Here is a 15,299-nt window from a genome sequence, read left to right as displayed (position 1 = left end):
TCACACTTCCATAGCACTGATGGTATCGAGCAGTCCATGACCGACAGGACACTCGGCGTACATCCGCATGCAATCAACCCCGTTCGCACCGTACTTCCGTGCCATGATGTACTCGCTGGAGAGCTGATCAGTGTCATGGGGTCTGTAAGTACAGCGAAGACAAACGAGAATTTTTTTTTCAATGCTCGCAACATGGACTTTTGAAGCTCCAACCACAACACTCACGTGAACATCACGTCCAGAATTTCGCCAATCAACCCATTATGTCGCAGAGACGTGTCAGCTACCTCGCAGATCGTCCTTAACAAACAGGAACGACCGTTTCGGTTCCAGCTCATCAACAGCCGCTCCACCAGCTCGTAGAACTGCTTGCGACTCGTATCCGTGTACTCGCTATTCGCCCGATTCTTGAAGATCGTTTCCGGACGTGGGAAGATAATCGTCGGTAGGATACGATAGTTGGCCTGGATGTTTAGCGACAGGTTCAGGAGGCGAGTCAGCGTGTGGTGGAACCGAACCGGAGCTAGAAACCCAAACACCATCTTCGTCGTACCGCCGTTTATGGGGTAGCTCAGCAGCCAGCGCTTGGCTCGTTGGACCAATGCACGGTTGACAGGACTCTCGGTTTCGTTGAACCCATCGGTTCCAATAAGTGTCACTAGCAGGAGCAGAATCGAATACGTGCAGGCGTACAATGTCCTTGAACGCGATCGCAGGCGAGCCATATTGGCTGTACGACACTCACAGAACACCCGACGACTTAAGACTAGCACGTATTGACAGCTCAGCACTCGGTCAAATCATTTGACAAAAGCTCCAAATATTGTCTTCGAGCGAACTGTCTCATTGGTGTTAATTGCTCAAATTTGTGACCGTATCTGGAGCAAATCGCAAGAAAGCGCTCGTTCTAAACTGCTGATGGTAACTTTCGCTGTGGATTGGGTGGATTTGGGTAGCACGCATCAAAAACCAGTTTGTTTCTCAAATTTCATTAATGAAGGCTACGTTGGCTCTATTTAAATGAAATTTTATTATACAACGATGAGCATTTTGATCATTCAAGGCTGCAGTCTGAGTTCCCTAGCTCTCTTATATACGAATACTTATCTCCTTTACGTCAAAAGTAGTTGTATCATCGTTGTTCGAAGATCTGCTAACTCTCCATCTTAAATCCTCTAAGTTTGTAGTTCATGTGTCTGACTATATTTCGCCACAAGAACATATCATGATAATGATCCAATATTGCACCTGTACGATGTATTGGTCATCTAATAGTTCGGAACATTCGCAGACATCTGATCTAGCAACCCCAGACCCAACGGACAGGCAGAGTATACTCGCGCACAATCGAGCCCATTTGCACCGTACCTTCGAGCAAGCAGAAATTCCGGAGGAAGTGCATCTGACTCTTGAGGGCTGAAAAATTAAACAAAATATTAAAATTCAACAGAGTCCCAAGCTTCAACAGCATCGTCACCTCATCACCGATAACTCACGTGAAAATCACATCCAACACCTCCCCAACAAGTCCATTATGACTGAGGGGTGTATCCGCCACTTCGCACACTGTTCGCAACAGACACTCTCGGGCCACCTTGCGGCCCTTCGTCCAAAACGCCATCCTGAGCGCTTGTTCCAATACGACATACAGCTGCTGGCGACTAGTTGGATCGGTGTAGTCATCGAGCTTCCGGTTCTGGAAGACGGACTCGGGCCGGGGAAAGATGATGTCCGGTCGAATGATGTAGTTCGCCTGCAGGTTGAACGCACAATTAAGACTGCGTGGTAACGGATGGTGGAAGCGAATCGGCACCAACACCCCAATCAGCAGCTTCGCAAGGCCTCCGTTGATCGGGTAGCTTATCAACCGTTTGGTCCGGTTCAGCGGTACAGTCGAGTTGGGGCAACCGATGGAGCACGTGTTCGCGAGATGTAATGCCAGCATTAGTGGAATGATGGCGTTCACACGAAACTGAGCAATTGCGTACATTTTTAGGGCACCTTAGGGATGCTCCGATTTGCGTGCGGCCTAACGACACCAACTGTTGACGGACAATTATCCGCGACATCAACCGGGAGGATCGCGACTCCCTTCCCGAGGGATCCCCTGAAGACAGGGAGGTGCATCTCTGGAAGAGCAAATTTGCGTTAAGCTGACAGTGTTTGTTAATAAGCCGTGGTACATAATTGGATCAAATTAAGTGCCGACCTACTCCCGGTGGGGTTGAAGGGAAATCCTCTCGCGTAAGTGGTCCGTTTGCTCAACGTGATTGTTGTCAGTTCATCTTAGCGTAGCTTCAGTGCGTCAACGCCATTTTCCCTGCGATGGCGCCCGTACCTTTAACGTCTCAATGCGTCTCAAAGTATGAGATGTGCACGGTTGCATACTTCCTGCACGTACTGGCAATTCATGGTTGAGATTTATGTCAACACCATGTCGCTTATGGGAGAACTCCGGCTCTCGACGGTCAGGTAATATTGTTTCTATGTGCAAATGATGTACGTAGGAGATGAAGGACTCTACATTGTGGACTTGGACGGTAGTTTTTAGCTGGTAACTATAGACCAATCTAGTTAAATATTTCAAAATCTAACTTAAGATTAGCTTGTTATGATTTTTTTTGCCAAATTGTTATATTTAAATCGACTGTAAACTCGAAGCATATTTTCTGTAACAATCATGCCTATGATTCATAGCAATTAACTCTTGTTTCTCAGTTGTTTTATTGGGATTTTAGTAAGGTATATTATTTAGGCGCTCCGACACTCATTCTGCATTTCTTTCACGCGTGCAGTCAAAGTGCAATTATTGCACTCGTACAATCAAGTCTATGGTGCTGTTTAAACTCATCAAAAAGAGCTATAGTAGTACAGCTTGAAATATTTCATCATTTGAATGAAATATTTCCTCATTTATTAAGCAGCATTGATTTTATTTACAACATAATGATATAATATGTTAGTTTATCCAAAACCAATAAAAAACATACCACAATATATGATAAGGAAATATTATCAACCATGTATATAAGTACTCATTAAGAAATATAATCATTAAACATTACACCACAACAATGTGGTTCTTCAAATTGATGAAATATCATGCGTCTCCATGTAGGCAATACTGTTTCATATGTCAATCAAAACATTCAAGGAAATTCACAATTTTAATTACTCTTGAAGTAATTTATAGATTTATTCGATACGCAAATGTACTTATACAAAAAAAATCAGTGAATTTCATGTTATTGATTACATAGATATTTAATCCAATAGATTGACAATTGGAAGCCCTAATTAGTACTCCATTGAATAACCATGAATAACCTATAAAAACACTATGTTGAACTTGTGAACCTATTATTAGTATTCAAATTACCTCTTTTTACCGCGTCATTGTCTAAGCAGGGACTGACATAAAAAACGACACAATATGTGCCATATCGCTATGCTGACTTAATTTATGGCTCAGCATCGATGAGCCGCTGGCAAACGAAGCATCTCCCTTGAACGAGTAGAATTATCATCAAAACGTTTAGTTTGCATTTAAATGTTTCAAATGACTTATTTTTGCAAATTAACCCCCACCGCAGCCCAACGAACCTAACATGACGTACCCGAAACAAACAACTACTCTCACAGCACCATGTAGGACTGCCATCGTTATCAAAGTAGATCGTGACTCTCGCGCAGAATAAGCGAATGAACGCACTACATTGCAGACCAACAAACGACATCGAAAAGCTGTGAAGAGATTTGGCCTCATTTTGCTTGCTTGAGCTTCGTGATAACGACGTGAAGATCCGCGCACCACCACACACCCAAACATTTGGCAGGCGATCAACACGATCAAGCGAAGTATGACTTTCTCCTTGCGATTCTCCAATGCCACGAAGAGCTGTACGCGTATGCACCCGGTTAAACGTCCCACGCAGTACCGATAAATGTGCGCACCATCGTCGACCTACCCGCAGCTGGAAGGGTATTAAACCAGCATCAACCATCAAGCGGGTTCGGGTTAGCTATTTGCAGTCAGTTTTGTGTTGAACGGCTAAACGTCTGGGTGTGACCGAGTGCCATCTCGTCAGGATGGCTGCTTCATTCCGGCTGCAATTGTCGATCCTGGGATGGTTACTGATCGCCTCAACAGTTTACGCTCTAAGCGTTGTCCGGTATGAGCGTGAGGATATGAAGAACCTCGACGAGGAAGCGCAGATCCTGGCTGACGAAGGACGAGAAATTGCGGAGCTTATCGGAGCGAGAAAATTACATCAGTCTTCCCTAGCTCAGCAGCTTGATTTTAATGATCAATTCCGACGTAGACCTAGAGCAACTGCAGGATCTCCAGCTACCGTAAGGAACTTGCAGTCATCTCATGACCCATGTACGATAATCAAAATTTCTATCTTCAATAATCTTCCCCAGGAGACGCCTAAAGGTAACGAATGCCGCACACGGGCCGGTGAGAAGGGTCATTGCACACGCTATCAAAATTGCAAGGGACCGGAGTTGAAGGACAGCGTGTGGTCCATCTTGCAACATCTCTGCATTGTGGAGGGCCTCAACGTGGGAGTCTGCTGTCCGGACGTGGTACAGGAAGGTAGTGGACCCGAATTTTCCGTACGTCTTCCGGCTACTGCTGACTCGTACGACGATGTCGAAGGGTTGGGTGATGGACCAACGGCTCGTGACTCGATCGTAAGACCAGAGGAACGTGGCTGCGGACTTTCCACGAAGCAGCTGTCGAAGATCTCAGGCGGACGTCCGGCTGACTCTAACGAATGGCCCTGGATGGTGGCCCTGGTCATGTCGCGTGTGTCCTTCTGCGGTGGCGTACTAATCACGGATCGACACGTCCTAACGGCAGCCCACTGTGTAATGAACCTGAAGCTAACCCAGTTCGTTGTACGACTGGGCGAGTATGACTTCAAGCAGTACAATGAAACGCGTTACCGGGACTTCCGCGTCGCTGAGATCCGATCCCACGCTGACTTCGATCAGATCAGCTACGAGCATGACATCGCGATGCTGAAGCTCGTGCAGCCATCGTTCTTCAACTCGTACATCTGGCCTATCTGCATGCCACCACTCGACGACAGCTGGACCGGGTATCAGGCTATCGTGACCGGTTGGGGTACGCAGTTCTTCGGTGGACCACACTCGACTATCCTAATGGAGGTGAAGATTCCGATCTGGTCCAACCAGGACTGCCAGGATGTGTACGTGAACCGCATCTATAACACCACCCTGTGCGCGGGCGACTACGAAGGTGGCAAGGACTCGTGCCAGGGTGATAGCGGAGGACCACTTATGATTCAGCTGCCGAACCGACGCTGGGCCGTTGTGGGGGTCGTTTCCTGGGGAATTCGGTGCGGTGAAGCGAACCATCCTGGGATCTACACGCGAGTCAGCTCGTACGTACGATGGATCATCGAAAACGCTGTGTTCTAGAGCTGTAAGGTGGTTATACTGGTATGACTTCTATGCTAGGTCTGTAAAAGGGCTAGAGATAATCCCTTGTAGCATTTCGACATTCAGACCCTTCTAAAATGTCGATTGAAATTCTTCCTAAGAGCAAAACCAATCCAATAAAACCAATGCATTTCTCCTACGATGTAAAATCTTCCGATTAAAACGACGTATTGTTCTAAGCAAGTTGTAGCAATCAATACAAAGAAATACGCGCTAACAGCTGTTGACAGTGTGACCTGTAAAGACAGAGGTTTAGATTAAAGAGCTGCCATCTGAATCAATCAATACTTTCAGAAATGTCCTCTTGACACGATAAGCAACGCGCGCCGGAAAATTCGTCTGGAAAGTTAGCCTCAGTCGCGAGCGGAACACAACGAAGAGTAGGAAGCGGCAAAAAGGGAAACAACACTGACAGCTCAGCAAACATCCATTGAACCTATTATCACATTTTCAGAACCTAGCGAATGGCCACCGTTTCTTCGGTGACACTTTGCAAATTCTTTCACCGCCTGTTCGCCGGCACCGGCCGAAAATATGAAGCCTCGTCTGCAGACACGCGATGTATCCTTTCGTGCCGGCGGCTTACGGCTCTAGTAAAAATTTGCATAAGGTGACGAAACAATTCGAGCACCAGCCCCCAAAAAAGGGCACGAATGGGCTAGCTCCGAAATCTCAAACTATCGATTGAACTATAGCACGTGATTTATGGGAGCAATGTGACGACACGCTTACCGAACGCGCTGTTCACACCTGGTGGGCTATTAAACGGCAATGTGAGTTGCATGGAAATTGAATCCTCCAGCGGCCTACGGAGCGAAACGGTTTTATCATCAGCTCACCCTCAAAGTTTCCGTCGGTTTGGCGTGTTTGGTGCTCATTAAACAGCTCGCTCGCGTTCTTTTGAGCCGCACAGAGCTTCGATGATGCGATTTACACCTTCTGGCATGTGTGAACCCACCAGCTGTGGCAGCATGGGAATATCATAAATGGACATCTAAATTGCTTCGCTTGCAAATGCGCCCTAATGGCGCTTCGCGATTTCTATCCCGAGAGCATCCCGTGCAGCACGATCAAGGCTAGCCGTCTGCGTGTCCTTCTCGGTATCGAGCGCAAAAAATCAAAGCAAGCTCTCGTCCTGTGACAGCGATTGCACGGAACCGCGGTTCAGAACAAAATTCCGCGAAACCCCGGCACAATGGGCAAACTTTTCGCAGTTCGCCCTTCTCGTGACGGGCTCGCCTGCTTTGACTGACAGCAACAAATGAGTTCGCTAACACCTCATCAACCGTCACGGTGGAAATGTAATAAACAGTGCGCTTTCGTTCCGGCCGCTGACTAGCAACCGCGGACCGCTAGGACGAGTGCTGCGGAAAACAGTTCAGTTTAATTACGCATTTACAGCGAGCTCGTTAAATTGTTTCACAGCGTTTCACAGCGTTGGAGCGCTCGCAGGACAAAAGGGTGTAACTATCGTGATCCTTGCGCGCGCGGATCGGCTGTCTATGTGATTTCATGCTGTCAAATTGACGTTCTCGTGCCATGCATGCATACCTGCATGTGTGAAGGTCGCGTAGAGGTCCTGCACCTTTGCCGTGGAACGAAGAACGCAATAAACCGGGCCAGTAATCGCAGGACCCGTTGGATGCGTGCAGAGCACGAATTATGATTTTGAAAAGTTTCACCCGACACCTTTTCAATCATGGCGGAAGCTTCTTCTCACAGGAAAACGAAACATATATCGGCAGTCCCTGCGTGCGCCGCCCAGGGAAACTTTGTGGCAATTGCTAGAAGCATGCTGCGTGCTGCCATGATCTAGAGAAGGGAACCTTCAACTTTGGGCCGCAGCTGATTGAAAAGGTAACACGATGTTTCCGTCTATAGGGGAAATAATGCTTACTAAACTTCTTCCAGTGCTTGCAACATGTAAGGCAGGAATAATTTTATCGCTTTTTCAATTTAAACTTACGTTATTATTCTAGTCATGAGAAAAAGGAACACCTCTTACTATAACAGCACATTACAGATAGATGGAATGTCCAACAATTTGGTTTATCGAACCATAATCCAAAGCCATAAACAATGTTAACGTCTTGGTGTTCATGGAAAACATTGCAAGTATTGGATATGTAGCATAGTTATCAAATAAGCTTGTTGCAGGATGTTTACACCCATTTACACGAGGCAAGCAGGGAACGAAGCACCATGGGACTCCATCTTCATTTGCTAGTGCGTATGATGTCAAACTTACCATCGTCAAACTAAGTTATCCAATGCGTTAGCAAGTTCTAGGATATTGCAGTTTGCAAACAATTAATCTTTTTGGCATTTCCTACAGCGTGTTACGCAGGGAAAGATGTCCCGCAAACACCTCGTTAATTGAACGTCGCTACATAATGATTGGCACCTGTCGGTTTCCAGATCGCCATGTTGCTGTGTGTGTGTGTGTGTGTGTGTGTGTGTGTGTGTGTGTGTGTGTGTGTGTGTGTGTGCTCGTGAGCCTATTTTAGCGCGAGCCTCCTATCGTCACATTTGGAGCCTCATCCGGTTTTAAAACCGCACATGCAGCACCTACTAATTCCGGACCCGTGAACTGCATACACTTGGTAAAACAACTGCAGCCTGATAACAGCACTGAGTGTGATTGTGTTGGGTGGAAATAAACCGTGCCGCAAAAATCACACCGAATCGGAAAATCCACCCCACGCGCCTCGTGGCAAGCCCATTTTCGTTGCCCAGCTTGAACGTGCCCGATAAATTTAGAACTTGCGCTTTATTATCGCTGTTCATCCCTCCATTATAGGCCAAGCCACACCGCCGTTCACCTGTCGTGTTTCCATCGTTCCCGTGTGGATTGGTGCCATTTAAAAACGCCTGCCAGCAAATCTGGCATTTGATGTAGTAAAGCAGACACTGACTGAACAATTCGATTGTGCCTCTAAAAGAGGCACGTTGCATAATGTTGGTGGCTTCATTCAGTGCCGGTTGAAATAAGTTATCAGCTGCAAGAATACGGGCAAATATTGATCGAATAAATTTGCAGCCCGAGCTACAAGCGATGCCATAGGAATGTACGTTTCAACCTGTGTATAAAGTTGACTGTTTTATGCTGCGATTATTCATTCCTGCAACTAAACACAAATGCGGGTTCGTCCATAATATAATATACGTTCAATACATCAATACATCGTTTTATACATCAATCATTAATACATTAATCACACGTCATTTCACTTGCCATTTCATTAATATGTTAATTCTTTTGCTAATGCAAATACTTATTTTCCAACACGATGCTTTCGTTCAGGTTTACCCCATACTGTTTTCTATCGCTCCCGGTGAGACGAAGCAAATCAGGGAAAAAGCTATAAAGAAAACAACACCCCACCAGAAGCAATCCAACATCCTTGACGCCTCGCTACTCTCAACCGACAGCGGTACTGCAATCAAGCCGCCCTCAATTCCACCACCGACACCTCTACACTCGGCCCGTTTCGTGGTGTCAGGGTGCCGGGGTAAAGCCAAAATAAGACACCCCAAACAAACGCCAACCCGGAATGGCGTGGCGTGTTTATTGCACCACTTCTACGGCGCGGCGCATCAACATCGGTGGAATCGGGCTGCGATGCGCCGTAAGGACCTCCATGGGGTGTATCCTGAGCTGCTCCCCTTTCGGGAGACGGTGCAAAGGGTATACAGAGACGGAGGGGCCGTTGTTGGCAACAAGATCCTGCCCCGGCCCAAGCCGTCAAGCACCTCAAACAAGTAGCCGCATAAAACGATTGGGTCTGTACCCGTGTCAGCTCATTCGCCGGCGGGAAGTCGATCGTTACGGTGGTACACGTGGTTTTGCAAATTCTCTGCTCCCGGTGGTTCCGGTGCAGGTGCAGCGCGGGTTTGTGACTGTGCGGGGTTGTTTCGGCTCTTGCCCTGTCTCACAGAAGGGCTGTGGAAACGCGAAAAAGGGCAACGGGAACGGATCCCCAGCTTGGGAGAGGCACGCAAGAGGCATTTCGCGCGTTTGGACCTTCAGAGCGCACGTATAGTACGAGTAGTACAAAGGGTTTGCGTGTCCAGCGCATGGAGGCAGAAAAGTTTCGAACGCTCCCAAAGTGGCTGCGTTCGGACGGTTCTGCTTCAAATAATGGCTGCGTTCGGGTTATCATTGTGTCTAACGGTCGGCTAGGAAGGATGTGTTTAAAATCGCGCAAATAATTGCATGTTCTAATTGCTTTCGGAATTTCTCATCATTACGGAAAAGATTTTCACCCCTCGAAGATGGTGCTAAATAATAGTGCAAATTAGGAATCGTACGATCGTGTTAATGATAGGAAAGTTACCTCCGTAAAACTTGCCTCATCTTGAACTGTGAAGTAGTAAAATTGCTTGCCGTACGACCGTACGTCGGTAAAATCGATCGAATAACGTTTGAATCCGTCGCTTGCCCGTGGTGTTCAGCAGGAATCGGTGCGCATCAAAGCAGACGTGGTGCTAGGCTCTAGGGAAACAATCAAGTAGCGAAACGGTGTTGATGAGTGACATACCCACTTTATGACATTCGTCTGCTGCTCGGTGTGCAGTCCGTCGAACCCTCGTTCGTAAGTGTGCCTCTAAGGACATCTGATGGTGGCGAATTGTGAGCGTGCGTGCGTGCGTACAGGTGTGAATCGATGCGTGCCAAGCACGCATGCAAGTCAAGTGGAGAGTCTAGTCTAGCATCGGCATGCGACCCGGCTCGTGTGATTGAATGTGTCATTTTATGGAGCGGTCGTACATACACTAAGCATATAGCTGCACCAGAAGATCCCTGCGGTGGCCGGGTTCATGCAGCGAATCCGTAAGCCATGCATGTGGTGAGATTCATATCGATATAGTCGAAATAACCTGGAATGTCAATACCAGCAGTGTGATTTGGCACAATCGATTTGAATTTGCCTCACGTGAACATGATACAGGTTGTGGTTTAGTGTTTAAGGATTCAGAAATGGGCGATGAATGGTGACAGTGATGGCGAGTCATGAGAGTTTTTGAAAACAATAGTTCTTTTTTTGTAGCAACTGTTCATTAGTATCGCTTAAACAGACGTGAAAGTGCCAGTTGAAAAGCATTCCAAAAATGGCGAAACTTAAAATCGTTGGTGGGCGCCCTATAACGATGGATGAAGCCATTGTAAGTATGTGCACGTGTGTATGTGTGTTGCAAAAGTTTTCTCTACTATTCATAATGCGCCACTTTTACGCAAATATGTCACATGCTCTTCAATGTTAATACTTAACCATTATATACATTTGCATCACCTAGTTATGGGAGAGTCAAAATAAGCTGACGGACTGTGCCTAAAAGTTTTCAAGTATATGCGTAATATAAAATAAAAACCTTTCACGATAGATAACGTTGAATGTTTCAATTAAATGTGTTTCGTTCAAATTGTGCTTAGAAATGTCCATTCAAGAAATCCAAACTAACGTCGGTTTTTGCGAGCATAGCTCCAAATGAGAACCAAATTCCTACACTAATTGAGCATCTATCACACATCACATTTATGTTTGTTTAAATCAAATTTAGTGTATGCCACAGTTCTTCAGTGACATTGATCGTGGGCAACATGAAATTGCTCGTGAATTGTGAATACTGGTCGCTAGGGGCCCATGAACAGAACTACAAATACTGCATCATAGCAGTGCACAACATGGGCATACAAATTATTTTATAGATAGTTAAATTATTATTCACTAATATTAATTTCTTCCCTGTAAACTTCCATAGTCATTTCTACATTTTCAAATGTTGGTGATCGAACCCAAGGAATAGCACTAAAGTAGTTTTGAAATGTATACCAAAATACCCATCATCTTGCTTTTGCTTAATTGACTCAAGCTCTAGCAACTTTTAACAGCTGCTGAAAGTTCACATCAAATATTCATCATTCGGTGTCATATTTGATCTGTCAAAAGTGTGATAACTTTAAAATCAAACTTTTCATCTCAGGAATTACGACAAACGGTTTTCGGTTCGGCGGCTAGTCCACCACGCGGTGAATGGACTCGTACCGGGTTCACATTCGGACCTGCAAGTCAGGTAGGTTCGGGAGACCGCGTCCCATGTCCATCATGCATAACTCTATATTGTTCCTTTCCAATTCCGTAGGAATATCCGTACGGTTTAAGGACACCTCGAAATGCAACCCGAGGCATGCAGTCTGTGATTCAGGCGCACATCATCAAGCAGTTTATATTCGATAACAAGCCTCGTGAGAAGTCGGTTCCGCTCGAAGAATTGCTCAAGCCGAACGAAGCGGAGCAGGCACTTTCTCTCTACACGGCAATGTCGGATATTCTGTGGAACATCGGAGAGAAACTGAAGGCAATTGTTGCGTTGCCGGGCGAAGCGTCTCACATTCCCCACAGTCATGTCTACTTTCAGGATAACGTCACCGAGAAGCTGTACTTCTTTGAGTTTACCAAATTAGAAGATCTGCAGATATTTATGAAGCGCTATTTGCCTTACGTAAGATTTGGTCTATTTTTTCTTCGGTCAAATTTAGAAGATATAGATGAGGAATAACGATACCTGTTGGACGCTATGTCGAATTCTCCTCTTGTCAGTTCACAGAAAATCCGGGACCCGGAACCCTTCTTTATCTGTATAGCGCTGTTTTGACACGTGGCATGGAGAACATGCGAAACGACTTGGATGCACCGAAGGGGGCCCATCTTATGGGACCGCATGAAGAAGGATCGCTTAACGTTATCACGCTGTTGCTGACTGGACGTGCGACGCCATATCTGCACAACGGTGTCGTATATGTTGGAGATGAGGATCATTATGTAAGAGGTGGACAGCTATCCTCTCCGGAAACATACGATACTACATTCCTCAACCTTGCTCGTATGTCTTCTAGGCCGTGCCGCAATTTGGTATTCTAAGCCGGGGAGGCATTGGACTTCTAGTGTGGGAAGGAGAGAATGAAGCGATGCGCTCCGCATCCCGCATGCCGGGATCTCGGCTCAAAACTCCCGCCACGCCCGTGTGGGTCAGTTGTTGCTGCGGCCATTATGGGGTGCTGTTCAACTCGAACCGAGAGCTGTTGCGAAATTATCACGCCGAGAAGCGGTTTGATCTGCATTACTACACCTGTGCCGGTTGTTACCTTTCAATGACCGTCGATAATCGCGGCCAGGACGAGGGCGGTGGTGATACCGGTGACCAAGATGGTGACCGGAAGCGTGATGACATGATTTCCACGCCGCTTGAAAGACTTATACACACAAAATGGATGGACGCCAAGATGACGTATCATGGCGCGTTGCCAGCTTCGTTGAATTTCTAAAAAATCACTTCAACTATGGTGTTATATTCCACAAATTCATTTGAATTACAGAGTGTAAGCGAATTTTTCAATTCTGCAATAAGCCTACTGTTGAGCTACGCTGTGATGCAGTGTTCGATTGGTTGGGTTTTATTTATGTGTTTATTCATTGTTCTTCGACTGTTGACACAAATTCAAGGATTAGATTCCTTTGTAATATGGTGGAAGAAGGAAACTAGTGGCTTGCGAATACAATAACAATACACCACTTCACGCAATTCCACCTTCTCTTTATTATTCCGAACAGATGGGAATAATATATCCTGTATGCATCGTACAGAACACTCGGGCAACAAATTACTGCATGAAAAAGAAAGTGAAACATTTCCCTTTCTCAATGAAATATTTCATACTAAATTTCAAATATTCCTATACGCTTGTAAACTTAACGTCCGGAAAGTTACAACAAACGGAATAACGTTAAATGAATTTTTATTAGTTTTATTTTCTCTATTTTCATCAAATTCGTTACACATTACAAATCCTCCTTATTTTCCTGCATACTGCATCTTACACATTTATTATTAGCAATTTTGTTGCCGATGCTCGCTAACAAATTCAGCATTAATTCGACACATTCCTCTCGACGGATAATGACAAACTTTAGCTTAAATTGAAAGTTCTCAGACTTTTTTCACGACATTACATAGTCCGCACTATGCACTGACTAGCCATTAATTACATTTCCTACTACCTTCACCACATTATGCGTTGTGATTGTGCGTAATCTTTCCACACTATTTCTTTGCGAAAGAAGACCGCGAATGTTACGATGTTTATAACAACGTTGATCATCAATTCTAATACGAGAGCCTTTCGAGATACACCACCCTTCCGTAAAAGCCGCAGAATCAAGAATGGTAGAAGAAAATAACGCACTTCGATTAGCTGCTGCAACGCAACTGACGCAAATATCGCCATCGACGAAAGCAATACATATCCGTACGACTGGTGTTGCATACTGACTTTCCATATTAGAAATCCACTGATCGTGTACATCGGTACAGGTAAATATCGTGCAAACCACCAGTGACCGTAGAAACGATTCCAAAGATAGAACGTGTAATGTCGGTTGTCAGCCAGCAGGTATGGATGAACGATAGTGTTGAAATGGACTATTGCGCCCAAAACTACACACACTACCAAATATAAGTACCATCTACGTACCACAGCTTTTAGAATAGTAGTAACAACCGGAAGTACCAAAGATGCACTGAATGCGGTAAAAAATGCAACAAAGTAAAAGAGCTGAAATGAAGAAAAATCATTTAAGTAACTGTCGTCAAGCATGACTGTTAAAGCTTACCTGTGGAATATGAACGGCAGCTTCGTGGGCCGATTTGTCGCCTATGACTATCGATCCGTTATAAATAACAAACGCGATGAATCCAAGCATCACCACAGCATAAGCCCAAAATCTATTTATCACATCTATAATGGTTGCGAGTATTTTTCTTGGCGAAAGAAGCATTTGTTTCAAATTACGCGAGAGCAGTAAATCGATGACCCGTGAGCCACATACAAATCCCACCCAAACGATATTAGTCTGGCGCATCAAAACTGCCCAGAGACCGAAAAAAGCAGCCCAGTTGTGTCTCCGTCGCTCACCGGCTAGTACCAGAAGCAATACAGCCGTCACAGAAACGACATCCGTGTAGTACAGATGGGTAAAAAAATACAACGGAGGCAGAAGCGTAAGAGACGCCGTTTCCAACAATAGATTTATGGATGTATTGTGGTTTATAAAACTTTTACGAATTTTAAAAATGAGCACCACGTTTACTATTGCCGCAACTAGTGACGTTAGTCTTAGGTGGTACACAGAACAGGCCTTAAATGGGCTAAATACTACTGCAGAGATGAGATAGAGTCCTGGAAATGTTGTTATTTTTGGGTCCCACTGGAAAATTAAACGATATAAGATATGTTTTTAATTGATAGATATTTGTTTTCACTTACTACTTCAAACCGCCCTTGGCAGTAGTGGCGTCCTTGTCGTAAATGGAATTCTTCATCAATGACTAACTGTGTTGTTTCATATATTTTGTTAAATACTAGCAGCGAAACTATAGCGTACCCAACAAGTAAAAGCAAGGATACGTATTTGGACATGTTTTATGCGTTTTAATTCCACAACAATGATAAGACAGACTGTCATAAGCGCTGTAACTACACTAAACACTGCTTCACTCGCCAAGTTCTAATGATTTTATTCTTTCTTCTTGCTCGCAAAAATATGCCACGTAACAGTAATCGAGCCCTTCCTTTCCTTCTTGCAGAGCACATGCTCAACTTATTTTAGCCCTTATTAAAATATTAATCCATCATTCACATAAATCACATTGTTTGTACAAGTCTTATCTAGTATTAAACCATTTGCTCACAATATCCAAAACAACCGAAAACATAAACGTAAACATACTTTGACAACCTAAACTTCAGTCCTACCCATTCCATTACG

General features: G+C 45.0%; 5 protein-coding genes across 5 annotated transcripts; 2 read left to right on the top strand and 3 right to left on the bottom strand.

Annotated features, from left to right (window-relative positions):
* On the bottom strand, nucleotides 1-725 carry LOC128720641 (uncharacterized). Its single transcript, XM_053814320.1, has 2 exons — nucleotides 226-725; nucleotides 1-142 (listed from the first exon to the last, which is right to left on the bottom strand). The coding sequence occupies exons 1-2, from the start codon at nucleotides 723-725 to the stop codon at nucleotides 1-3; spliced, it is 642 nt and encodes a 213-aa protein (XP_053670295.1).
* A 543-nt stretch (nucleotides 726-1,268) lies between these two features.
* On the bottom strand, nucleotides 1,269-1,990 carry LOC128721478 (uncharacterized). The gene is made up of 2 exons (XM_053815234.1): nucleotides 1,497-1,990; nucleotides 1,269-1,416 (listed from the first exon to the last, which is right to left on the bottom strand). The coding sequence occupies exons 1-2, from the start codon at nucleotides 1,988-1,990 to the stop codon at nucleotides 1,269-1,271; spliced, it is 642 nt and encodes a 213-aa protein (XP_053671209.1).
* A 2,099-nt stretch (nucleotides 1,991-4,089) lies between these two features.
* LOC128721472 (proclotting enzyme-like) lies at nucleotides 4,090-5,561 on the top strand. Its single transcript, XM_053815229.1, has 2 exons — nucleotides 4,090-4,353; nucleotides 4,429-5,561. Exons 1-2 carry the CDS (start codon nucleotides 4,090-4,092, stop codon nucleotides 5,449-5,451), a joined length of 1,287 nt encoding a protein of 428 aa, XP_053671204.1. The 3' UTR covers nucleotides 5,452-5,561.
* Nucleotides 5,562-10,584: 5,023 nt separating this feature from the next.
* On the top strand, nucleotides 10,585-12,890 carry LOC128720055 (inactive ubiquitin carboxyl-terminal hydrolase MINDY-4B). The gene is made up of 5 exons (XM_053813700.1): nucleotides 10,585-10,638; nucleotides 11,458-11,547; nucleotides 11,617-11,976; nucleotides 12,075-12,296; nucleotides 12,371-12,890. The coding sequence occupies exons 1-5, from the start codon at nucleotides 10,585-10,587 to the stop codon at nucleotides 12,797-12,799; spliced, it is 1,155 nt and encodes a 384-aa protein (XP_053669675.1). The 3' UTR covers nucleotides 12,800-12,890.
* A 459-nt stretch (nucleotides 12,891-13,349) lies between these two features.
* Nucleotides 13,350-15,087, bottom strand: LOC128731864 (putative Dol-P-Glc:Glc(2)Man(9)GlcNAc(2)-PP-Dol alpha-1,2-glucosyltransferase). Its single transcript, XM_053825014.1, has 3 exons — nucleotides 14,798-15,087; nucleotides 14,145-14,738; nucleotides 13,350-14,086 (listed from the first exon to the last, which is right to left on the bottom strand). The coding sequence occupies exons 1-3, from the start codon at nucleotides 14,948-14,950 to the stop codon at nucleotides 13,535-13,537; spliced, it is 1,299 nt and encodes a 432-aa protein (XP_053680989.1). The 5' UTR covers nucleotides 14,951-15,087; the 3' UTR covers nucleotides 13,350-13,534.
* Between the last annotated feature and the right edge of the window lie 212 nt (nucleotides 15,088-15,299).

Source organism: Anopheles nili, chromosome 2 (genome assembly GCF_943737925.1).
Source record: "Anopheles nili chromosome 2, idAnoNiliSN_F5_01, whole genome shotgun sequence".
In the NCBI taxonomy this organism is placed as follows: domain Eukaryota; kingdom Metazoa; phylum Arthropoda; class Insecta; order Diptera; family Culicidae; genus Anopheles; species Anopheles nili.
Note: the sequence above shows the minus strand (reverse complement) of the source record. Positions and strands in the feature narration are given on the sequence as shown.

Coding starts and splice junctions, on each gene's coding strand:
- LOC128720641 (XM_053814320.1), bottom strand. CDS start 725: ATGGCTCGCCTGCGATCGCGTTCAAGGACATTGTACGCCTGCACGTAT. Junction 143..225: donor ATTCTGGACGTGATGTTCAC/GTGAGTGTTGTG, acceptor CTGTACTTACAG/ACCCCATGACACTGATCAGC.
- LOC128721478 (XM_053815234.1), bottom strand. CDS start 1,990: ATGTACGCAATTGCTCAGTTTCGTGTGAACGCCATCATTCCACTAATG. Junction 1,417..1,496: donor GTGTTGGATGTGATTTTCAC/GTGAGTTATCGG, acceptor TTAATTTTTCAG/CCCTCAAGAGTCAGATGCAC.
- LOC128721472 (XM_053815229.1), top strand. CDS start 4,090: ATGGCTGCTTCATTCCGGCTGCAATTGTCGATCCTGGGATGGTTACTG. Junction 4,354..4,428: donor CTGCAGGATCTCCAGCTACC/GTAAGGAACTTG, acceptor CTTCCCCAGGAG/ACGCCTAAAGGTAACGAATG.
- LOC128720055 (XM_053813700.1), top strand. CDS start 10,585: ATGGCGAAACTTAAAATCGTTGGTGGGCGCCCTATAACGATGGATGAA. Junction 10,639..11,457: donor TAACGATGGATGAAGCCATT/GTAAGTATGTGC, acceptor TTTTCATCTCAG/GAATTACGACAAACGGTTTT. Junction 11,548..11,616: donor CATTCGGACCTGCAAGTCAG/GTAGGTTCGGGA, acceptor CCAATTCCGTAG/GAATATCCGTACGGTTTAAG.
- LOC128731864 (XM_053825014.1), bottom strand. CDS start 14,950: ATGTCCAAATACGTATCCTTGCTTTTACTTGTTGGGTACGCTATAGTT. Junction 14,739..14,797: donor GCCAAGGGCGGTTTGAAGTA/GTAAGTGAAAAC, acceptor TTAATTTTCCAG/TGGGACCCAAAAATAACAAC. Junction 14,087..14,144: donor CTGCCGTTCATATTCCACAG/GTAAGCTTTAAC, acceptor TCTTCATTTCAG/CTCTTTTACTTTGTTGCATT.